This window comes from Macaca fascicularis, chromosome 10 (assembly GCF_037993035.2).
Source record: "Macaca fascicularis isolate 582-1 chromosome 10, T2T-MFA8v1.1".
NCBI lineage: Eukaryota > Metazoa > Chordata > Mammalia > Primates > Cercopithecidae > Macaca > Macaca fascicularis.
In genome coordinates, this window is record NC_088384.1 from 92455604 (window position 1) to 92480855 (window position 25252).

Genomic DNA, 25252 nt, shown 5'->3' on the forward strand with positions numbered 1-25252 from the left:
CTTCCAAAGTGCTGGGATTACAGGCGTGAGCCACTGCGCCCGGCCTGGTTCCTGCTGATTTACAGATCCAGGCAGGAGCAGTGACACCTGTTCAGGGGAAGTGGGTGGAGAGGGACACCTGGCTTCCCTGTGCTCTCACACGAGATGCGCCACATGGAGGTGGTGATGCGATGCAGTGAAGGGCCTCTTAGAAGTGCCTTTGTTGGGCTTATTGGGCACATATTATGCACCAAATATTTCACCTGCACTGTCTTCTCAGTCCTCACAGTAGCCTTCAGAGGAGGCGCTCTTGTTCCCATTTGGCTGGTGGGGAAACTAAGGCTCAGAAAGGGGAAGCTGCCTCCCCGGTGTCACCCCACATGTGAGAGGCTGAGCTGGGATTTGAACTCAGGACCGCATGACTCCTGCCCCTTTCCCAACTTCCCCCATCCGGGGAAAAGGAGGAAGAAGCAAGACAGGGAAGGATTTGAGCCTTTGGAACCCAGCTTCCTGGCTGCTGTGGGGATTCTGTGGGTGGTGGGAAAGGCATTGTAAATATGCATGACATGCAGATTTGCCTCTAAAAAAACAATGTGGGTGCGCACATGAGCTGGGATGCCAGGGTGCTTTGGAAAATGTAGTGTTGTGCAAACACTTGGGTTTCTATGACCACTGTTCCATGTTGTCTCCTTCCCTCGTGTCCCCAGGGCCAGTCCAAGGGTCTCAGGTGGAGGGCTTACCTCCAGCACCTCCTAATCACCATTCTTCCCCATTCCTGCAGGCACCCGTGCCTCCCCTCTGCCAGGAACCTTGGGGCCCTGTGTGTGACCTGGACCTGGTGACCCCCGGGCAGTGGCAGAGCCCCTGTCTCGAGCTGCTTCCTGCCGGCACCTCTGATCGAGTGCCTAGAGGGATGTGTGTGCCAGCCCTCGGTCCAGTGCCCGCGCCTGAGCTGATGCCTGCTGGGCCCCGACAGCTTGCCGTGTTTCCTGTGCTCATAGCTCCCTGGTTGGTAAGTAACTGCGTCCGCAGGCCTGGTCTCCTCACCAGCCCCCCATGCTTGGCACAGTTGGGAAATGCCCAGCCTCACTTCCACTGGCACCCACACGCTGGCAGAGGGACCTCAGTGAGAGTTTGTATATGTCTGGGCACCATTTATAGTTCAACTGGCCTGTCTTAGCCAGTCCTCCCAACAACCAGGAGGTGGGTGTGGTGATCACGCCCATTTTCCAGAGGAATCAGCCTCAGAGAGGGGAAGCCACCTGCCTGGGGTGCACAGCAAGCCCAGCTCCGTCCACCTCAAAGGCCAGCTCTTGCCACACCCAAGCAGGTGGGAGCAGGTGGTGCACATAGGCTCAGGACAGGAAGGGAGCTGTGAGCTGTGCTGAAGACCATGGAACCTCTGGGGCCCTCAGGGTGGTTTGAGGGGAGGCCATCAGAATTCTTGAATCTTGGGGGGCCCTGCATTCTTGCCCCTCTGGCCTGTTCTCCCCATGCTCCTCCAGCTCCCACCTTGCCATTGGGATGAGGTGCTGGGCCTGCCCTGTCTCTGACCATCTGTTTGGGGGTGCAACCACAGTGCCACCGCTTCACCATGCTGCTTGCATCTTTTCTTCACCTTCCACTTCCCAAGGCGCTGCTGGCATAACAGTCTAGTTCACAGATGTAGAAACAGAGGCTCAACCAGGTCAAGGGGCTTACGCGCAGGCTCACCCAGCCACCACGAAGCACTACATGGGGCCACTGGGGTAAAAATCTGCCTCTTTCTCTGGCCTTAGCTCTGCAAGGACAAAGAACAACCACTTCATTCCCCTCTGGCCAGCTAGCAGCTGGCCCCATGCCAGGCATACAGTGGGTACCCAGTAAATAGCTGTGGAAGGAAGGAAAGAGGGAGAGAAGGAGGGAAGCCTCTCTCACCTCCCTCCACCCGGACACCAGCAGGGCCTGAGAGCCTCCTGCCTTTTGGCCAGTGCCGGTCCCTGCTGCCCCAGATGACTTGCAGTGAACCCATGCCTTCAGCAGGGTGGCCAGCTCCTCTGGTCCCAATTCTCTCATCTGCTAGAGCCTGCCCAACTTCCCTGATGGAATGGTTATGAGAAGGGAAAAGATTCGTAAATATGTATAATATGCAAATATAATGGGATCTTTTTGTTTTATTTTTGTTAACCCATGAAGTTCACTGTAGATAATGTATGTAGAAGTGCTTCTGTGAGAACAGGGAGCTGCCCACTGGGGTGGCGCCCGCCTTATTATGACTAACCATGAAAAGGGCCCCATTAATTAGCCGCCCCCCCAACCCGTCTCCCCCGACCCAGCTCCTAGTCTGTTGTTGCAGCTACAAATAGCCATTGCTTTTGGCTGAGAAGCTGGTGCAGGAAAGGTGATAAGGACAGCTTGGTCTGAGAGCTGTGTCTGTAGGATTTAATCATTTGCAAACACTCCTTATTGTGCTCAAGGAATGCAAGGCCTCTCCAGGGACTAAATGTGTAATGAGGGCCGGCTGAATAACAACAAGCATTTCTTGAGCAATTACTATGTGTTTGGCATTGCACTAAATGCTTTGCGTTTTTCATTATTTCAGTTGAACTCCCCCCTAACCCTGTGGATGGGGAGACTGAGGCAGGGACTTGGGGGTGAGGGCTCATCTGTTATCAGCCCAGTATTTCCTGAAAATTACTGCCATCCAGTGCCCACCTCCACCCCCCGGGCCAGGCTCTGAGAATGCAGTTGAGCAGACAGCCCCTGGCGTGTGTGGCCCAGTGACGGAGAACGGGATTCCTTGGCACGAGCTGGGTGAGCAGCCGTCAGCATCGTGTGGAAAGATGGAGGCCCGGGCGGCAGCGAGGGAGGTGTTACTGCTGCTATTTTGCTAACAAGCTGGTTATTTAAAGAACAGCTGAAGCCGGAGCTGGAAAATGGGATGAGGTGTCTCCAGGGCAGAGGCAGCCAGGAGTGCTGGGTCCTGAGACCGAGGGACCTGGTTGGATCACAGCAGAATGGCCACACAGTCATTTATTTATTTTTTTTTCATCCACTTATTAATACAGTAATGGCTACTGGGCACGGTGGTTCAGGCCTGTAATCCCAGCACTTTGGGAGGCCGAGGTGGGTGGATTACCTGAGGTCAGGAATTCGAGACCACCCTGGCCAACATGGTGAAACCCCATCTCCACTAAAAATTCAAAAAGTAGCCAGGCGTGGTGGCAGGCTCCTGTAATCCCAGCTACTTGGGAGGCTGAGGCAGGAGAATTGCTTGAGCCCAGGAGACGGAGGTTGCAATAGCCGAGATCGTGCCACTGCACTCCAGCCTGGCCAACAGAGCCAGACTCTGTCTCAAATAATAATAATAGTAATAGTAATAATAATAATAATAATAATGGCACCATAAGGGCTGGACGAGGATTCCCTTGGTGGAGAAAAGAAGGCAAAAGATTGGGAAGGGAACCTCAGGGGGTTTCTGAGGGGCCAGCAGTGGCCTGGGTGGTGGTTACATGACTGTTTCCTTCTGATATTTTATTGCAGTAAACATTTTTGTTTTGTGCACTTTACTGTCTATATTACATATTACCGTAAAAAGGCTAAAAAAATTGTAACAATAATAGCTAACATTTATTGAGCACTTGCTAACAGGCTGTTTGCTAAGCATTTTTTATCTTCTTGAATCCTCCTGGATTCTTTTATTCTGCCCATTTTACAGAGGAGGAAAGTGAGGCTTGGAGAGGTAAAGCTACTTGTCGTGCTGCCAAAGAGTGGAGGAGGTTTGATGAGAAACCAGACACACTGATTTAAGCCTCATGTGCAAGGATCAGGGTCCAGGAAGTTCCCTGCAAAAGGTCGGGGGTTCCTCCATTTGTTCCTCAGACACGTCTGTGCTTCTTGTATTTTTAAGGCTTGGGAGGCCAGGCAGGTGTGTGCAGTCATAGGCAGCAGATGAGGGGCCTGGGAGTCTCCAAGGGGACAGAGCAGAGCATTTAGCTGTTTAACAAGTATCAAAGAACTGGGCGCAATGGCTCATACCTGTAATCCCAGCATTTTGGGAGGCTGAGGCAGGAAGATTGCTTGAGCCCAGGAGTTCACGATCAGCCTGGGCAGTATAGTGAAACCTCATCTCTAAAAAAAAAAAAAAATTAAATAGTTGAGTGTGGTGGCACGTACCTGCAGTCCCAGCTACTTGGGAGGCTGAAGTGGGAAGATCACTCAAGCCCAGGAGGCAGAGGTTATGGTGAGCCGAGATTGTACCACTGCACTCTAGCCTGGGTGACAGAGTGAGACCCTGTCTCAAAAAAAAAAAAAAAAATTGTATTAAAGGATAGGAGTGGGACATTCCTAGGGACAGGCCCAAGGAGAAGGCCAAGGCATACTCAAGTCTCATCCAAAGTAATAAAAGAGTGAGGTGGGAGAATGGCTTGAGGCCAAGAGTTCAAGACCAGCCTGGGCAACATAGCAAGACCCCCTTCTCCAAAAAAATTTTTAAAAAATTAGCCAGGCATAGTGATATGTGCCGGTAGTCCCAGCTACTCAGGAGGCTGAGGTGGGAGGATCACTTGAGCCCAAAAGTTTGAGGCTGCGATGAGGTATAATCATGCCACTGTACCTTAGCCTGGGCAACAGAGCAAGACCTTGTCTCTAAATAAATAAATAAACAAATAACATTAAAAATTTTTAAAGGTAAAAAATGCCATCCAGGTGAGACAGGGTCAGACCCACCTGTGAACTCACTGGATGGGGGGCGCCAAACTGCAATTTTCTGAGGACCTATTATGTGCTAAACACATTTGTTACCTTCTTTAATCTTCAGAACAACCTTGTGAGATTAGCAGTATTGGCCCCATTTTACAGATGAGGGGACTGAGGCCTAAGTCCACACAGACAGTGGGTAGTGGAGCTGCTCTGCCAGGCTCCATTGCCTTGTATCCTGTGCGTGCAGAGAGCCTTGCTTGGTGCCGGGGTCTCTGGTGGGGCAGGCATCTGGGCATAGATGCTCCAAGCAGCACATGGCTGGAAGTGAGTTCCAAGGCTGCTCTGTGGGGCCCTGAACTGACTCTGGGGACATGTCATGGAGCGGGGCAGTCTGCTGTCCTGACAGGGCATCTCTTCATTCATGCGTTCCAAGGACATCTCTTGAGTCTAGTCCCTGCTAGTCCACACCCTTCCTGGAGCACACAGGCTTGGGGAGGGGCAGATATTATACAGTCACCCAAAGACATAAATGGAATGAGGAGAGACTCCATTGGTGCAGTGAGGGAAATTAACATGGTGACATCATGAAGATGAACCGGTAGGAGGCCTGTGTGACATGGCACTGTCCAAGATGGCCCTCTCTAAGGAGATGGCATTTGAGCTGAGACCCGAAAGGATGATGTGGATCCAGCCATGCTGGACAGTGCTCACGTAACATCGTTGCTGTTAGCAGGACAATTGGGGACAACCCGTTTGTCCATCACCACGGGGCCAGTTAAAGCCATTTGACTGCAGCCACACAGTGGCGCCTGCTGCAGCTGTTAGAAACGGGGCCACGGAGCTAAATTTATTGTTGCATAAAGAACTTCATAGTGTGTCGTGGAGTTTTTTTTTTTTTTAAGAGGTTATAAAACAGCATGGGTAGCATTATATCATTTCTGTAAGAATTATATGTGTTTCTGAAAACTGCACAGTGCTCTTCCTGGGAAGTGGAGGCATGGGTGAGCTTTGCTTCTTCTTTCTACTTTTCTGGATTTGGAGTCTTTCCTGAGTTTGAGGACTCATGGGGAGGAACAGAGGATTTTAGGGTTCCCACCATCTTGTCTAGGGTACTTCTTCTCTCCTGCTACCCACCTCAATGGGATAAGGCAGGGGCTGGGGAATCAGCAGATCTGGGTCATCCCTTTGACTGTGTGACCTTGGACAAGTCACTCGCCCTTTCTGAGGCTGAGTTTCCTCTTCTGCAAAACAGAGATAAGAATAGCATCAGAGGGTGGGTGTGGGCTTAAGTGAGTAGAAACATGTGGAGGGCTAGGGCAGTACCAGGGTCGCATCCCTGACGGTGCTGCTGCTGTTATGACGGTGACTGCTAAAGGTGACACCTACCGTATGTCGCCATGTCCTGCCAGGGCTCACCAGGCTTACCTCTCCCTCTGTCACTGGCAGTCAGACCCAGTTGGGAGACAAGGCCCACCCTGGGCCTTTCTCTGGATGGTGAGATATAGGTGAGCTCTATTTTTATTTTTGTTTGTATCATTCAGAGTTTTTTCAAGTAAGGTGACAGAAAACCCACCCCAAACTAGTTTAAACAAAAATGGATTTGATTGACTTGTAACTGTAAAGTCCAGAGGTCTGATGGCTTCAGGCTCAGCTGGATCCAGGGGCTCAGGGCTGCCAGGACTTGATTTCTCTGTTTCTCAATTCGGCTCTCTCTGGGTTGTTCCCATGTTCTCATTAAGCTCTCAAATACAGGTAATAAGATGCATGTCCAAAGAAATAAGCAAAAATTCTTCCCTGATTGCTCAAACACAAGTCCCAGAACTAAGTCTTGGCTTTGATCGGTCAAATTTGTGGGATGTGCCCACCCTCAATCAATTGCTGTTGCTAAGGGGAATTTGGTGCTCTGATTGGCAGCCTGGGCCTATGTACCACCCCCCACTAGCTGGGGGTGGAGTCAACACCACTGGAACCTCAAGAGTGGAGAATGGGGAAAAGTGGATCCCCCAGAAGTAGATGTGGGCTATGACCTAAAGTAGACCAAATGGTGGCCAAATCCAGCAGCTCCCACCTCCCGTAATTATCTGAATTCCCCAAGATGCATGATTTTCATAATCAGAAAAAAAACAATACAACTATTGAAAGGAGTCCTGGCCAGGTGCAGTGGCTCACGCCTGTAATCCCAGCACTTTGGGAGGCCAAGGCTGGGGGGATCACCTGAGGTCAGGCAGGAGTTCAAGACCAGCCTGGCCAACAAGGAGAAACCCTGTCTCTACTAAAAATAAAAAATTAGCCCAGTGTGGTGGCCAGCGCCTGTAATCCCAGCCACTTGGGTAGCTAAGGTGGAAGAATCGCTTGAACGTGGGAGGCAGAGTTTGCAGTGAACCGAGATCATGCCACTGCACTCCAGCCTGGGTGACAGTGAGACTCTGTCTCAAAAAAAAAGAAAAAGAAAAAGAAAGGAGTCTCGAACCCCGATCTTATGGTCAGAAGCTCCCTGAGGCAGCCTTAGACTTTCTTGGAGTCAGAACACTGGAATCTCTGAAGTACCAATTTCACTCAGGAGATATCAACCCTCTCTGTCCCGCAAGGGAGCTGTCCTGGCCCTCCAAATGATTGCAGTCTTTCGGGGAGAGGGGAACACATAGATTTATTTGTCTGGAATGTGAGAGGTGCTAAGGTGGATGTGCATACAGGGGCTGCGGGCATGAAAAGCCCAGCCTGGGAGCAAGGAAGAGGCTTTCTGGAGGAGGTGATACCTAAACTGAGTAGCCAACCAGAATGCTGGAAGAATGTTGTAGGCAGAAGAAACAATGTGTCGAAGTCCCTTAGCATGTGGTGGGGGTGCAACTATAGGATGAGAGGAGGCAGGCCCAGACCACAGGGGCCTTGAATGCCAGGGTAAGAACTTGGACTTGATCCTGAAGGCAGTGGGGAGCCTTTGGGGGATATTGTGGGATGAGGGAAGTGTCAGTGAGCTCACTCTGCCTTGTGTTGGGAGCATAGCCTGGAGGAGTTAGATCAAGGCCCCACATGGGGAATGAGAAAAAGGACCCAATGCCCCTCAAGGGAGCCTTAGATATCTACTGGTCTAAATTCCTTCCCATCCTGAGTCAGAATTCCTGTCCTGAGATGCCCAGCCACTGCTTGCGTAACTCCAGAGATGGGGAGCTCACTCTCCATTTTCTGCACTGCTAGTTAGAAAGCTTCGTCACAGGACCAAGTCCACAAGCCTGGCACTGCCCAAGACACTGAGGGTTGTCCCCCAAATGACCTGCTGGGAGGGCAGGCAGAAGCCTGCATTTCCAGGTCAGGTGGGTCCAAGATGAGGAAGCCCTGGATGTCTGCAAACCCTGCTGGGAGTTTGAATGCAGGGCAGAGAGAGTCCCATTGCCTTGACAGTAGAGGAAGTGTTTAGGCCTTTAGACACACATCTGCTGCTCCAGCCCATTTTCCAAATGCCCCTTGCATTTTACCCCCTTTACCCAGAAAGAAACTGAGGCTCAGAGAGGCCAAGCCGCCTACGTGACAACGCAGAGCAAGTTGGAGGCAGGGCTGGGACATGGACCCAGCCTCTCCCCCACCTTCCCCTCTGTGGCCCTGCTCCTTGTCTCCTGCCACCCTACAGGTGGGATCTGGTCACTTCATCTACTTGGGTTTGGGCAGCTTTTTTCTGGAAACTCCAGTCATTCCCAGATCATCCCCCGATTCTCTTCTAAATCCTCAAATGCTTTGTGACTGTTTTGACAGCAGCGTTTTTTGTTTCTGATATAGCAAAGTTATGACTTGCACGAGCTGCGTTTTGTGGGTCATCTCTAATACTTTATCATGCCCCATGGTCTTCATTTAGTCATTTGTCCCCACACTCCACATTTATCAGTGCCTACCATGTGCCAGGTACTGCACTAGACGTGGAGCTACAAGGACGAATCAGAGCTGCCCCTTCCCAGGGGAAATTCTCAGTTCAGCCCAGGAGAGAAGCGTCTCCGTCAGCGATGACAGGTGAGGCATGAGAGATGAGAGGTAGGTGCTGATCACTCAGGGATCTCCAGGGCCAAGGCAGTTGATTCTGTTCCTCCAAGCAGTGTTGAAGGATGAATAGGGATTCTGCAGGGAGAAGCAACTGGGAGGGGCTCTCTGAAGATCTCACCTGCCTGCTGTTGAGCTGTTTGGCAGAAGGATGTGCGAGATGGTGGGGAGACATGGGGCTAGAGAGGTCGGCCAAGGCTGGAGCTTACAAGGCCTCAACTATTGGGCTGGGGAATTTGAACTTGACCCTTAAAGTAAAAGGGAGCCAAAGGCAGGTTAGGTCTGGGTGTTGGAAAGATCCTAGCTTTGCCCAGGAGCTCAAGGCTGCAGTGAGCTATGATCCCACCATTGTACTCCACCCTGGGCAACAGAGCAACTCTCTCTCTCTCTCTCTCTCTCCCCCCCCTCCTCTCCTCTTCTCTGTCTCTCTCTGTCTCTGTCTCTGTCTCTCTCTCTCTCTCTCTCTCTCTCTCTCTCTCCAGTGTCTCTCGATCTGTTGCCCAGGCTGGAGTTCAGTGGCAAGATCAGGGCTCACTGCAGCCTCTTAACTCCTGGGCTCAAGTGATCCTCTTGCCTTGGCCTCCTGAAGTGCTGGGATTACAGACTTGAGCTACTGTGCCCAGCAGAGACCCTATCTCTTTAAAAAAATATTTTTAAGGCCAGGCATGGTGGCTCACGCCTGTAATCCCAGCACTTTGGGAGGCCAATGCGGGTGGATCACCTGAGGTCAGTAGTTCAGTGACCAACATGGCAAAACCCCATCTCTACTGAAAAATACAAAAATTAGCTGGGTGCAGTGGCAGGCGCCTGTAATCCCAGCTACTCAGGAGGCTAAGGCAGGAGAATCACTTGAACCTGGGAGGCGGAGGTTGCAGTGAGCCGAGATCGCGCCATTGCACTCCAGCCTGGGAGACAAAGCAAGACTCTGTCTCAAAATATACATATAATTAAAAAAAAAATAAACCAAGATCCTGGGCTGGTCTTGGGGGTGACAGCAGGTAGGACAGGACCATGAGAATGGCACAGAAGGGCGTTTAGCAGGGAGAGTCAACAAGATGTGGAGACTGAGTACTGCTCAAGGGGAGAGAGTTAGGAGGGTGATGTGGGCTTGGGGGCCCTGTGGACCAGTGTTGAGGTGAATCCTGGCAAAGCCTGGGTCAGTGTCCCAGGTGGAGCCCAGAGGGACCTCTTCAGAGACTTAGAGCAGCAGCCTGGTGAGGCCTCCAGGGTCCTGCGTCTCTTCCCCTTGTAGTGCCTCAGTTTTCTCCTATGTAAAGCGGAGGTGATGCTAGTGCTGCCTCAGGTGTCATGGGGAAGGTCGGAGGAGAGTGTGTCAAGGGCAGGTTCTCCACGGTGCCTGGCACATAGGAAGTGCTTGGTGACTGGAGGCTGTTCTGGTTACCACGGTCCAGGGGCAGAGGTGGGTGAGAGAGTTGGCACTGGAGCTGCAGATCCCCGCCTGGGCGGCTGTGTGAGGACCTGGAGTGTTGCCTGGAGAAGGGAAACCGGAGAGGGTCTGGCTTCCTGCCTTTCCATCTCTGTTGGAGGAGGCAGGGTCTGGGTCTGGCACTCACAGGAAAAGCTCCAGGGAAGGAGATCCCAGCTTAGGCTAGGAAAACCTTTTGGATACAAAGAATTCTCTGCAGATGGGCTAGCTTGGGTGGTAGGTGGCGATCTCCTCATCACTGAGAGTGTTCAAGCGGCAGCTGCACCATAGCTTGGCAGAGTCTGTAGAGGATTTGTGATTCAGCCGAGGATCTGGAAGGTCCTTTCCAGCCCAGAGAGAGTGTGATTTCAGGTCCTTCCTTCTCTGAACCTTGGTTTCCTCATCTGTAATACAAGGATAGCAGCAGCCCCCATCTTAGAGTTGATTGCAAAGTTGAAGTGAAATCATCCAAATAAAGTGCTTAACCCAGATTTGGCGCATTGCAAGCGCTCAGTGAATGGTGGCTATTATTACTGTGGTCGTTGCGCTAGATTCCTGGGAGTGTCACTCCCATCTGAGAGCCTCAGGCACCTCTGCTCATCAGGGTGCTCCTGCCTGCCTGCCTGCCCTTCGGGACCCACTTTCCGCCCTTCTCATTGCCACAGTCTCTGTCTCCAGCTCCCCCTTCAACCTCCCTGGGAGGTGGTAGGATTTTCAGACCCTTCTGGGCCCCTTTTAGCTCCCACTTGAGCAAGAGTTGGCAGGTTGGGGCGGCGGATGCCATCCGCCTCCCATATGCTTCCTGCTATTTAGAGGAAAACTCTCCCCGCGTTCCTCCAACCACATGGGCTGACATTTCCAGACAGACGCTGGAATCAGCTCTTCGGGGGATTGGCAGATAAATTTGGCCCAGGCTTTTGGGAAAATCTTCAGCCTTACTGGGGAAGCGGAGCCCAGGCTCGACGACTTCCGTCCACCCTGCTACTCCTCGGGCCTGGTCCTCTGGGGGGCTGGAGCACTGTTCTACAGCTTTGCTGATTAGGGTAAGTCTTACCAGCCCAGCCGTCCCCCAGGAGAGCCCCGCTCTGCCGGGAAGTTGCTGCTTCCAGCCTTTCACTCAAAGGCAGCAGGAGTTGCAAGGGGAAGCTCCTCCCCCCATGCCAAGACACCTGGGTGTTACCCTACTCAACCTGGCAGAGTAGCAGATTTGGGACGATAGATAGCCAAGCTCCGGACCACTTCCTGCCTCCGTAATTTCAGGCGACTCCACCTCTCTGAGCCTCTTTTTCTTCATCTGTAAAATGGGGATACTAGTAGGATCTATCTGATTAAAAGCCTTAGGATGGATGGTGCCTGGCACATGCTAAATGCACGACAAATACTAGCCACTCCTATTATCATCATCCTTATTACCATTATTATTTGGGCTAGAACAGCGCCTAGTGCTTAATATGGGCTCAGTAAATGTTAATGTTTTTCCCCTTCTCCTTTCCTACAGCTGTGGCTACTCAAGGAACACCAGGGCATTTCAGACTTAGCTCAGATTGGTGTAACCAGTGGCAGAAATGCAAGAATAAGGACAGGAAGAGGCTGCCACATCCAGGGTAGGATATAGACACCAGTTCCCCCCATACACACACGCACACACATGCATGTATGCACGCATGCATGCCTGCACGCACCTGTGTCCCTAAATCTCATTCATCTCATCCGAGTCTGGAGTTCCCCTTTGCTTGGTTTTGATGGGGAAAAGGGATGAGGAAGGCCCAGCAAGGCCTGGGCTCTCTGCAGGCCTGGCTGGAGGCAGAGTCCAGGAGACGCTTGGGTGTCAGCCACAGTAGGAGGGTTCGGGGAAGCTGGAGTAGTTCTATTTGGCTGGAGTAGAAAGTGGGTGGTGGGAAGGCGTGGGAAGCAAGTTTGAGCTTCATTCAGCACCTCCTGAGTGAGCCCAAGTACTTGGCCTCGTGCCAGGGACTGGGGAAATGGTTGGAAAAGATGGGCACACTTCCTGCCCTCAACAAGCTCTGGTTCTGGGACAGGGAGGCAATGGCAAACGTGCCAGCAGTAAGCTAGCGACACTCTGGGTGACACTCAAATAGCCCCAGGTGCCGAGAGAGGGGACCACAGCACTGTGGTAGTGGGTACCTGCTGGAGACAGGGTGGTCAGAGAGGGCCTCTTTGTCCTCTCATGCACCCACTGGAGCTGGCCCTGCCGATTCTGGGTGGGTCAATCGGCAGGAGGCAGAGGGGGCAGCGAGAACAAAGGTTGGGAAGGTGGCTGGAGCCAGACCCTGGAGGCCTCAAGGGCCAGGCCCATGAGAGATGCTCTTGAGAAAGATTATTCTGGTGGTGGGTGCAGGACCCTGTCGGGGGGAAGAGATGGAACCAGGAGACCTGTCTGCAGAGATGGCTTGAGCATCTGCTGTGCATGCTTTTGGGGCAGTTGAGGGGAATTCTGAACCAGGGAGAAGTGGATGAGCAGAGAGCATCTCACAGGGTCAGGTTCGGAGCCGAATCCTGGGACTCGAGGCACATGTGTTTTGAAAGGAGGATCTGGACCTGCATGTAGCTGGTGTGGGGTCAGGTAAGAGAGAAGATATCAGGAAAACTTAGACTCAGACCTCAGGGTAGTCAGGAAGAGTTTTAGAGGAGAGCCCAGTGCTGGTTGTGGGGAGGGGCTTTCCGGCAGCCCGGGCTGCTTTTAGGAATGACAGCACACAGGTACAGTGGGCACAGGCTTTGGCATTCGACCCAGCGGCCAATTCCAGATCTGCTTCCTTGCTCTGTGACTCTGGGAAAATCACTTGACCTCCCTAAGCCTCGCCTGTTATAATAATACCGAATCAGTTGAAATTGCATTTGGCTGCATGTAACAAAACAAGTAACATTTGTGTAAATACCCAGAAGATTATTCTTCTCATGTAACAGGAATCTCAGGGCCATGGTTCACACTTGTAATCCCAGCACTTTGGGAGGCCACAGTGGGAGAATCACTTGAGGTCGGGAATTTGAGACCAGCCTAGGCAACATAGTAAGACTCTGTCTCCATTGAAAATTTTGACAACTAGCCAAGCATGGTGGCAGGCACCTGTAGTTTCACCTGCTCAGGGGCTGTGGTGAGAGAATCATGTGAACCCAGGAGTTCAAGGGTACAGCAAGCTGTGATCATGCCACTGCATTCCAACCTGGGCAACATAGCAAGACCCCATCTCTACAAAAAATAAAAATTAGACTAGCCTGGGCAACATGGCAAAACCCCACCTCTACAAAAAATACAAAAAAAAAAAAAAATAGCCAGGGGTGGTGGTATGTGCCTGTAGTCCCAGCTACTTGGGGGGCTGAAATGGAAGGATCACTTGAGCCCAGGAGGTCCAGGCTGCGGTGAGCTGAGATTGCACCACTGTACTCCAGCCTAGGTGACAAAGTGAGACCCTGTCTCAAAAAAAGTAAAAATAATTTTTAAAATAATAATTAGCCAGGCATGGTGGTGCATTCCTGTAGTCCAAGCTACTTGGGAGGCTGAGGCAGTGAGCCCAAGAATTCGAGGTTACAGTAAGTTATGATCATGCCACTACACTCCAGCCTGAATGAGAGAACAAGACCCTGTCTGTGTTAAAGGAGAGAGAGAGAATCTCAGAGGCAGGCAGGCAAGCCAGGGCCAGTGCCGTGATTCAAGTGAAACATTCAGGGCCCAGGCCTCTGACATCCTTAACGTGCATCTTTCATTCTCATGGCTACAAAATGGCTGCTCCTCTGCCATGTGCTGCATCTGAATTCCAGGCAGGAAAAGGAGAGTAAAGCCTGCATGCTTCGTGAGTTTCCTTTTCTTACCAGGAAAACAAAGATTTCCTGGGAGCCCCACTTAGTGGATTTTTGCATCCATCTCTTTTGCCAGATTTGATCACATGAACACCCTAGCTGCAAGGGAAGCTGATGAAGTGAATATTTCTAACTGGGCCCTTCAGTTAGGAAAAAGGGAAGAATAGCTAGCAGGATAGCTAGCATGATCCACCTTAAAGTACCCACCTCACAGGGAAAGATTATAAGAGATATTTAATGTATGTAAAATAATCGACAACCTTTCAATAAATGGTGGCTGCCTTTATTCTACTACTCTACCTGCATGTATTCATTCATTCATTCATTCAGCAAGCAAGCAAGCATATACTGTGTTCTGGGCACTGAGCACAGTACTGGGCATGACAGTGACAGTCCCTGCCCCTTTGGCACTCACAACAGATAGGGAAGATGGGCAAGGAAACAAATTCACTCACTTCAATCAGTGTCAAAACAGAGGATTTATTTTTGTCTGTGTTTTCTTACCACTGTGGTTTCTCCACCTAAAGCAATGGCTGGGACACACTAGGCACAAAATAAATAGTTATTGAATGAATGAGATGGTTCAAGAAACACCCACTAGGGGCCTAGTATGTACAAGACTCTGGATTGGTTAGAGAAAGTGGGTGACACATCATCCCTCGCTTCAGAAGAAGCAGGGAAAGAAAGTCACTTTGTGGTGGACATTGAGATGGGTGCTGGGAACCTAGCAGTGAACAAGAATGTTGTGACTCCTGCCTTCATTGAGCCCCCAGTCTGGGGGCAGAGGCACTGGAGGAGTCTAGAGTCCTGAAAACATTCTGTTCAGGTGTCCTGGGGTAAGTCCCTTCCCTCCCTGGGCTTCCATTTCCTTACTTATATGACAGGTATGATGGGTCCTGGTGGGGCTATCACTGATGTTGGTGATGACGGTGGGTGTTTCATAAGCTCTGCCCCCCTGTATGTGTAGGAGGCTGATGCAGAGCTGGGATGGGGACTTCTCCTTGCCATGTTAGGAAAAGAGACACCTGTGGCAGGAATGGGAGTGGGCTGCATCTGAGCCCCTTGGAATTTCATGGGGTCCCAGGAGAGCAAAGAATCTGGGCCTTGCTTCCATCCTTGCCCACCCCAGTATCTGAGTCTGGCAGCTTATTGACAGCTGGCCAGCTGGGCATGGAGCATCCAGCACTGGATGTTGGCAAGCAGTGGATGGGCTGTGCTGAGTACCCTGAGGTGAGAAGTGAGGATAATTGTAATTATGGGAGATCTGGAGGTGGAGAAGCAGCCTGGAATTTGAGGGCAGAGATCTGGTTTTGTCACTTGTTTGGCTGTGTGACCTTTGAGAGATTTCTTGGCCCATAGAAACATTGGTTTTCTTTTTCTTTTTCTGAGATAGAGTCTTGCTCTCTCTCTCAGGCTGGAATGCAGTGAGGCAATCATAGCTCACTGCAGCCTTGAATACCTGGACTCAAAGAATCCTGCTGCCTTAGCCTCCTGAGTAGTGTCACTGTGCCTGGGGGGTGGGGGGGTGGGGTAGAGACTGAGTCCTGCTTTGTTTTCCAAGCTAGTCTCAAACTTTTGGTCTCGAATGATCCTCCTGCCTGCCTTGGCTTAGTTTTCTTTTTCTTTCTTCTTCTTCTTCTTTTTTTTTTTTTTTTGAGACAGAGTCTCACTCTGTCACCCAGGCTGTAGTGCAATGGCATGATCTCGGCTCACTGCAACCTCTGCCTCTTGGGTTCAAGCGATTCTTCTGCCTCAGCCTCCTGAGTAGCTGGGACTATATTCGTGCACCACCACGCCTGGCTAACTTTTGTATTTTTAGTAGAAACGGGGTTTTACCATGTTGATCAGGCTGGTCTCGAACTCCTGACCTCAAACCATCCACCCACTTCAGTCTCCCAAAGTGCTGGGATTACAGGCATGAGCCATTGCGCCTAGCTGACTTGGTTTTCTTATCAGCAAAATGATTATAATTGTCCTTGCATTGTCTACCCCTCAATATCTTGACCTAGCAGATAGTAGACACTCAACATGATAGTGATCATCATTGCTATCATTACATTGTCCTTGTTGGGAAAGGGAAATGTTTACTAAGCTGTTTACTAAGCCCTTATTATATGCCACACTTGTTGCTGGTCACAGCATCTCAATGCCCCACAACTCTGAGGAGGTGGCCTTCTTCCCCTGTATCAGAGGACACTGGTATTCTATTGTGCCCCATCTTCCCCTTTGGCTGCTTTAGAAGGAGTGAGTTGCTGGCTCTGCTGGGGTCTCCACTGAACTGAAGTCCTGAGGGTCCTTAAAAAAGGGCTCAAAGCAGCTCAAGCTGTTTACTTCGAGACTATGTGGGCAGCTAGTGATATCAGAGAGGTGGTCAGGGCAGAAATAAATCTAGCCCTCATCAAATGGGCAAGGAACCAATAAAAGATGGCCTCAGGGATGAGTGATGGAGTAGGACAGGCTGAAGGATCAGAAGCGTTTCTCCTTATTCACTGTCTTGAGAGCAGGGCAACAAGCCCAGCCCTTGAGATGAGGTGACATTGGGCTTGTCCCTTGCTGCTGCACTTGGCTGTGACACTGTATCCAGTGACCATCCCTGCTTGTGTCTGAAATGAAGCCAGTAGGTAAAAAAGGGAAGGTTTGGGAGGCTCTCTTGGCCTAGGAAGGTGGGTTTTCCTAGTCAAGAACCTCCAGAAAGCCTTCCTGAGCTACCCCAATCCAAGGAACTTCACGGGGTGAGAAACGCACAGGAAAACTGGCCTCTGGAATGACAGAGATGCAAATAGAAATAGACCTGAATAGCTTCGCAGGGCCTTACTAATTGTGGGACAGGTAACTAGCTAGGAAAAAAAAAAAAAAAAGAAAGAAAGAAATTTTCATTGCCACCTCAGCATGGGGGAAGGGGATTTTGACACTTTGACCTTTGAGCTGTGCTGTTCGGGGTGCGGGACACGCGTTTGCCTCTGTCCTTGGTGCTGATGTCGGGGTGTTGTCCGTGGTGCTGAAGATAGAGAGGGTAGGGATTTAGCCTGGTCCTGACGCCTGGGGGTGCTGTCCTCGGTTCTGTCTTCAGAGAGCTTTCATGTATCATTTCCAGGACTGTGGTTTTCTGGGGACCCAGCTGGGAGGTCAGAAGCTTTGGCCCTGGCATTGTGCAAATCTGAGCAATATTTGAGGTAGGATTTGAGCCTCTGTTACAATCTACCAGGCACCCTTTTAATAACTTTGGACATATTATGCCATTTATTTTTAAGCAGCAACCTACTAGGGGAGGTACTAATATTTATTCCCATTTATTCCCATTTATTAGAGGTGAGCAAACTGAAGGTTAGAGAAGTTGAGTGACCTGGGGACTGTATTTCTAGCCTCAGTTTCCTCAGTCATAATAGGAAGGTCATTGGTAGTGTAACACAAACTAATGGGTGGGGCAGAGCTTTGTAAACTGATGCACAGATGTGGTGGCATTAGTCTTACACACAGAGGAAAGCATGAGTGAATTGTCAAACGCAGATACTCTTGGAATCTCATAGAACTTCCTGCAAGGTCTGAGGTTTGAGCCCAGAAAGGAAACAAGGAGGTCGGGGTGGTGGTGTGGAGGGCTCAGAGATTGTGTGGAAAAGAAGAAAGTGCCCATTTACTGTGCATCTACTGTGTGCCAGGACCTGCACTGGGCACCTGACAAACCTAGTCATTCTACCTGCATAACCACACTGGTGAAGAGCAACTGGTTTCATTTTACAGATACGGAAGTGGAAGGGGGTTACTTAGCTAGGAGGTTGTGTTGAGAAAGGCCTGGAGAACTGGAGACTTGAGTATCTAATCCTGAGTGTCATCTGGTCCAGCCCAGAACAAGGGTGTGACCTGCTGGGGGCATGCTGAGTTGGCTGCAGGACTCAGGCTGGATTTGGCTTCCTTTGGTGTCTTTCTTCTCCTAGGAATATGGCACCACCGTCCTCCCCTCACCACTAGCCCCAGGAAGATGAGGAAATGCTGTTGTGTCACAAACAGGGGCTGTGTGTCAGAGACCCAAGATTCAAATCCTGGATGTGAGCTTTGTGGCCTCAAACAAGTCATCATCCCTCTCTGGGCCTCAGTTTTTCCACCTCTAGCTCAGCAGAAGAACATTATAATCACTGCCCTGTGGATGGTTTTCAGGATCAGAAGAGACAGTCGGTTGAAAAGGGCTGGCAGGGAGTTCTTAGTAGTAGAAATAAGAGCCAGAGGAGGGAAAGACCGTCCCCCACACAAACCCCAGGAAGCACAGCAAGAAGCAAAAGCGCAAAAGGGCTTAGAACTGCTGCCGTGAGCCACCAATGCCATTTCTCAGCAGGACTAGCAGGCATGGCTAGGGCAGCACCTGGCAGCCCCAGCTGACAGACATTCCTTCGGGCAGGCAGTCTCAAGCCCCAGAGCCAAGCATCCCTGTGGGGGGTCAGTGGCTGGGCCAGCTCTGGCTGTTCCTCCACCAGCCTCCCTAATGGCTCCAAGCTGCATACGCCTCACGGGGCTGCTGTCATGCCTAATTAGGCCGTCCTCAGCCACCCTGTCTCCAGGGCCCTGTTATGGCCATCTGAGGCTCTGGACATGATTATGGTGGCTGCCCTTCACAGCTGTTTGGCTCTTGGGAGGAGGTGGCCACCTGCTCTCATGATCACCTATGGCCTAAGAGATCTGCCTCTCCACTTCAGCCCAGGAGGTTTAGCTCTGGAGCTCTGGGCCCAGAGATCTAGCTGCACCCTCCCCACACACCCTACCCTGGCTCCAAAGCCTGGCACTAAAGCAGAGTGAAGAAGAAAAGGAGAAAAAGATGGCAGGAGTGATAGGGAGAACAGGAGGGAAAGGAAGGCGGGGGCCTCAGCACCACCAGCCAGCCTCCTCAGCGGAGGCTGGGATCACTTAGGAGACAAAACTCGCCTCATCCGCACTCTCCCCTGAACCTTTCATCAGCCCATGCAGCCAGCAGGACACAGAACCAGAAAGCAAGCAAGCGTGACACATTGTCTGAGGTGAGAGCTTAGTGTGGGGCCAGGGTCAGGGGTCGTTGTGGGGCTCAAATCATAGGGGAGTTCCTTGCATAGCAAGGTTAGAACTTGGGGCCTTGATCTCATGTTCAGCACCTGTGAGCACAGAGCAAGCATGTTTGCTGAAGGCAGGAAGGTAGAGAGGGAGGAGGGAAAAAATGGAGAAAAGGAGGAAGGAAGGGAGGAAGGGAAGGAGGGAGAAACAAAGAAGGAAAGGATGGAGGGAAGAAGGAAGAGAAGAAAAGAGAGAGGGAGGGAGGGAGGGAGGGAAGAAAGAAGGAAATACTAAAAGTCATTCCATGTAGAGGGAACTCACAAACCCAAACCCAGAGGTAATGTTTGAACGGTTTTCTTTTTGGGTCAGGGGGAGGGGGAGACAGGGTCTCACTCTGTCACCCAGACTGGAGTGCAGTGGCGCAATCATAGCTCACTACAGCCTCGACCTCCCAGGCTCAAGTGATCCTCCCTCCTCAGCCTCCCAAGTAGCTGGGGGACTGTAGGTATGTGCCACCACACCCAGCTAATTTTTTGATTTGTTGTAGGGACGAAGTCTCACTGTGTTGCCAGGGCTGGTCTCAAACTCCTGGACTCAAGTGATCCTCCCGCTCAGCCTGAATGATTTTCTTACATAAATTATATCATAATCAATTAATATCTTTGCATTTTTCTTTTTTCACTTATTTTTGAGATTATACAAGTGCAGCTGTAGCTTGTTCATTTCTTCTGCCGAATAGTATTCCATCGTATGCTTATACCACACCCTCCTGCTGGTGGATGTTTCAGTGGTTCTGGCTTTCCACCATGAAGATCTCTGTGAATGTGCATTAGTATTTCCCTGGAAGCAGGATTTTCTGTGTTAATAAACACTGCCAAATTGCCCTCCAAGGTAATTATGCCACGTTGCACTCCTGTTAGTGATATATCTGAGTCCTCATTTCCTCAGCACCTCAGCATCAGTTGATTCATCACTCTTTAATTTTGCCAATCTGCTGGGAGAAAATATCTCATTTTCATTAGCGTCGCCTGACTATTAGAGAAGCTGAGTGTCTCCTGATGTGTTTAGTGGTCATCTGAATTTTTCTCTTCTGCAAAATGCCTGTTCATATACTTGCCCAGTTTTTTATGGGTCACATCTTTTTCTTACTAATTTGTAAAAGAGGTTTATATATGTGAATATTAATCCTTGTTATGTTTGTTGCAAATATTTTCTCCAAGTTGTGTTGCTTGTCTTTTAACTTTATGTCTTCTTCATTCAGAAGTTTAAACTTTGGGGGTAGGAAAGTTTATTTTCGCTTTCGCTTGCTTTTATTTCTTTGCAACTTCTTTTAAGAAGTTTCCCCACCCAGGGTCATAAAGATATTCTAGGTCTCTTCTAAGTATTTTCATTTTATTTCCTTTTGTTTCATATTGAGATCTTTAATCAAGTTTAGGTCTTTTATCTTTGCATGCGGTGAGAAATAGGGATCTGATTTCATTTTTCTATAGCTGGCCTATTGTCCCAGCAGCATCAATTGAACGCCTTGTCCTTTTCTCACTGATTTGAAATACCATCTCTATTTTATGTTTAAGTGCCCATGTATTTATGGATCTGTTTCTGGGAACTCTGTTCTACAGTCTCATTGATCTCTTTGTCTATCTCTTTGTTTCAGTTCTACACTAATCACTGTATCTCATCATTTTTCAACAGGGACATCTTGGCATTTGGGGTACAACAATCTTTCCTTGGGTGGGACTGTCTTGTTCATTATAGGTTCTTGAGCACCCGTCATCCAGTCCTTGGCACTCAGTAGAACCCTCCCCTGAGTCAGTGTTATGAAGAAAACTACCCCAACCATTTGCAAAGTTGCCCTACGAGGGCAGTCCCTCGGCTGTTGAGAACTGCCACAGATAGCTGTATTATGTGGCTTGATATCCGGTAGGACAAGCCTCCCTGTCCCCACTTCTTGATTCTTCTTTTGTATGTTCTCTTCCCACTCTGCTTTGCTGCCAGCGGTGTAATCCATAGCATGACACTGTCAGGCACCTCTGGAGATGGGACTCCCATCAGTCAAGGCAGCCCACTCCTTTGTGTGTGTCTGTCGGGGGCCTGATTGTTAGAAAGTGCTGTCTTACACTGAGCTGAAGTCGGCCTCCGTGTGGCCCACTTCCTCCCCAGCTCCTGGAGGCCCCAGAATACATGTCCCTCCCCCGTGGCCCACCCTTCATTGACCTCGGAGAGCAGACATTTCCCCTCCACCTCGGCTCTTTTCTCCAGACTCCTAAACTCAATAACCCTGGCTCCCTCTGATGTGCGTCAAAGACTTGGCTTAGTGGCAGGCAGCATGGTGTGTTTGAGCTTGAGTCAGACACATTGAGTTAGAATTCCTGCTCACTTACCTGTTAGCTGTGTGACTCTGGGAAAGGCAGTTAACCTCTCTGTGCCTCATTTGTTAAATGGGGGTAGTAGACCCTCTACTTCAGAGGGTTGATGAGAGATGTAAATGATTCAGAGGATAAGGCCTGAGCCTGGTGCAGGTGCCCAGGAAGTGATAGCTGTTCACATTTTTCCTGCGATTATTACTCCTTCATGATGCTCCTGGTCACTGTTCCATGCCTACCCATCAGGAGAGGTGTCCAGAGCTGAAAGCAGCACCCAGATGGGCTCTGGCCAGGACAAAGACCACCATTGCATCCTCTGCCTGAGAAACTAAGATGACAGGATTTGCTGTGGTGCTGGTTGTGGGAATGACAAAGAGGAGTCAGGGCCAAGTCCAGGGTTTTGGTCTGATCCATTGTGAGGGTGGCGCCCCCATCAGTGGGAAGGAGAAGGCCGGGAAGAGCAGGTTTGCAGGGTTGGGAGTTCAGGTTTAGACATGTCAAGTTGGCGATGCCTGTTAGATATCCAAGTGGAGATGCTAAGTTGAAAATTGGATATATGAGTCTAGGGTTTGGGAGGAGGGAGGATTCCAGGCCTGATGTGTCAATGTAGGGGTCATCAGACCTTCCCAGACCTTTTCCTCTGCTATTGCACAGACGTAGTTTTATTTTGAGAGGTAGGAAAGCACAGTGGTTAAGAAGGCTTGTTCTGGAGTCAGGTGGTTCAAGTCCCAGCTCTGGTTCTTTCTCACTGTGTGTCTCTGGGACAAGTTACTTACTTTCTCTGTGCCTCTGCTTTCCCATCCACAAAATGGGTAACAGTAATGCTCATCTCTCCCTTAGAGATGTGGTGGGGATTACAGGAGATAATGAGTGATGCCAAGTCATGGGCTTACCTAAGACCTGTTGCACGCTAAGCACTCTCTATATGAACTCTAGTAATTATCATTTTTAGCTATGAATCTAAGCTGTGAAGGTTTCCTGAATGATTCTTTTGTTCCTTTTCTTCCTCTGTCTTTTTAAAAAAATTCCCCTACATAAATAAGAAAAATAAATAAGAGAACAGGAGAAAAGAAAAGAAAAGACAGAACGAGATCATTCTAGGTTAACCTTTATTAAAGGTAGGCTATAAATTTGCCTCTGAGCTTCCTAGTAGACAAAGAAAAAAAAAGAAACAAGAAGTAGCATGATTCACTGTTTCCTTGAAAGGAAAATAAGTCAATTAATTGCTCAGGTGTATGCAGAGTATCCATGTCATCAGAGCCATTCATACAGTAAGTACAGTAACAACAGGGGCTGCTGCTATGACTCTAGTCCCCAAAGGCTCTGGGGTTCAGAGGGGCCATGATTGTGGTACCCTGGAGGCCATGAGACTAAAGCATGGGTGGTGGAGGTTGGGCTCCTGGCCTCCTAATGGGGGAAACAGCCAGGACCACACCTATCCTGCTGCATGGCAGCATGGGCTCCAGGCTGAAATAGGGGCAGAGAAGTGTGCAAACTGGACCAAGGGGCAGTGAATTTCAGCTGGGAGAAGACATCACAGAGGACATCATATTTGGCATAGGACTTGAAAGCTGAGTAAGGCTCTGACTCCTGGAGATGACAATGGAGGTCATGAGTTCCCCACCAGACCCAGCCTGAGAAAGTGTCGTCCACAGCCTGTTACAGATGAAGAGAGCTTAGAGATTCAAGTTCAGCTGCACTCCCATGATAGGAGAACTGAGGCCCAGAGAAGGCAGGGCTAAACGTGGAGTCACATAGGGAGGCAGGGACCTAGCAGGCCTCAAACCCAAGCCTCCTGCCTCTCTGACCAAAGCTAGTTCCCCCTCTTCACCCCCACTACAGCTTCTTCTCTGGGTTCTGACTCGCCTCCTGCAGGGTCATTAACCACCTACTGCCTGCCACGTGGTGTCCCCCTATATTTAACTCCCACGCTGTGACTTACAGAGACCCAGAATAGCAATCCTGAGTAGGGGGGCATGCCTCTACTGTACCCCCCTCTAGTCTAACTGAACTTCTGGTTATAGCTCTCTTCTGCAGGAGAGAGCAGAGTCCTGGATCCTGGGTCTGTGTTACTGCAAGAGGAGAACTAGCTTGTCCCTAAGTAAGACTTAGTATAAGGAGTGAACTACCCACTTGAGGAATCCTGGATACACACTAAGCCCTGACCCTGGCCCCAGACTGAGCCTTGATCCCTATCCACAGACTGAGCCTTGGTCCCTGCCCCCAGACTGAGCCTTGACTTTGATCACAGACTAAACCCTGACCCTGGTCCCAGACTGAGCCCTAGGTTGAACCTTGACCCTGGCCCCATACTGGGACCTGACCTTGATCCAAGACTCAACTCTGACCTCTTCTTCAAACTGAGCCCTGACCTTGGCCCCAGACTAAGCTCTGAGCTCTGGCCTTGACCCAAATTGTTGGCAGTTGGGGACATGAATAGTTGGGAGTCCTTCTCCCCCTTTAACTGCTAGAAACTCTGCTGAGGGGCCCCACCCCCATTTAGGCCAATGACTCAGATTGTGCCCGAGGGTTCTATCTCAGAGACTGCCCCCAACACCCTGGCCTGGTTGCGGTGGCCTGGGGACCTATAGCCATGGGTGATAGACAGAACCATTCAGGCCGCCCACTCTGACCATGAACTCCTCTGCAACCCCAAACAGGCTGCCAGCACAGCTGAAAGCTCTCCCGCCCCTTCTCCTAATTTGCCTCCTCTCTAATTCTCCAGGCCATGCGATCTGTGGTGAGGGCTGAGATATTTATAAAATCTGTGTCCTTCATGATAAAACCAGCCCCAGGGACCAGGTTCAGAGCAGCTCTATTCATCCTCTAAAGCCCCAAAAACTTCAAACGCACCCACTACAGAGGGCCCTCATCACAGTCCCACCTGTCGCCAATTGAAGTCCCAGCCCCTGCATTTCGGAACTGCCTTCTCTCTTGTGCCCAACACTGTTCCCAGCAGCCACGAACCCTGGCTGGGTGGAAGAGGCTGGGGCGCTGGAGGCTGACAATAGCTCTGCTTCCTGACTGGGTGTCTCAGATGAGTCACTACCCAGCTCTGAGCTCTGGTCCCTTTGTTTTGCAAATGGAACAGCGCCCACCCTTCACCCTCCAGTCTACAGTGCTGGGGAGTGGGATTCCATGAGGTGCAAAGAGCTCAGCCCTGGGCCTGGCAGAGGAGCTGCCGGGTGTTAATGCCATCTGCAATGCAACCAGTAACACGTGGGCAAGTGGGCAGCACCTGCCATAGCTTTCCCATAGCCTGTCCCAGTGCCTGAAGGTGCACCATCAGGGTTATCCAGATGTCTCAGTTAAATCACAGGTCACCCTTGAGGGGAGGCGGCTTGAGGCTTGTCCTTTTGGAGGAATTGCAGAGGCTCCTGGGAGCATCCTTAAACTCGACCTGACTTCACTTGGTAGGCCTCAGGGCCTGGGTAATAGGCAGGGAGTGGCTTGGGGTCGTGTCCTGAACAGGGGAGGGTGGTCTGGTTCAGAGTGAGGCAGCAGGGATGGAAAGCCAGTGATCTGGGAGGCAGGAGCTGTTGGAGCAAGAGCCAGGGAGCCAGGGGACCTCGGCTTCCAGCTCAGGTGCTAGAGACTGCCACTAGGAGGGAGACAGGAGAGGAGTAAGTGTGTCAGAGGAGATCTGGAATTCAGCTCAAATGTGTTGAGTCTCAGATGTCTGGCCAGCATGCAGGGGAGACAGCCAGGTGGGGTTAGAGCCTCAGGATTGCCTGTCATTCAGTCACTCATTTTTTTTGTTCTTGTTTTTTGGGGTATTTTTTGAGACCGAATCTCGCTATGTTGCCCAGGCTGGAGTGCAGTGGCGTGATCTCGGCTCACTGCAACCTCCACCTCCCGGGTTCAAGAGATTCTCCTGCCTCAGCCTCTTGAGTAGCTGGGATTATAGGCATGCACCACCACGCCTGGCTGATTTTTGTATTTTTAA

General features: G+C 50.5%; 1 protein-coding gene across 20 annotated transcripts in view; it reads left to right on the plus strand.

Moving 5' to 3' along the window:
- Positions 1-25252, plus strand: part of DLGAP4 (DLG associated protein 4) — a 231379-nt gene that overhangs the window by 61740 nt on the left and 144387 nt on the right. For 16 of the 20 annotated variants that reach the window (XR_012419327.1, XR_012419330.1, XR_012419329.1 and 13 more), the window contains one exon: positions 761-991. The exons of 2 other annotated variants lie outside the window; for them this stretch is intronic. Coding sequence is in view for 4 of the 18 variants with exons in the window: in XM_074005252.1 (XP_073861353.1) it covers positions 761-991 (231 nt within the window). In the remaining 14 variants the exon portion in view is untranslated. Of the gene's footprint in view, positions 1-760; positions 992-11042; positions 11155-25252 lie in introns of those variants that run through there. 2 more of the 20 variants (XM_074005251.1, XM_065523091.1) reach the window with 1 other exon arrangement.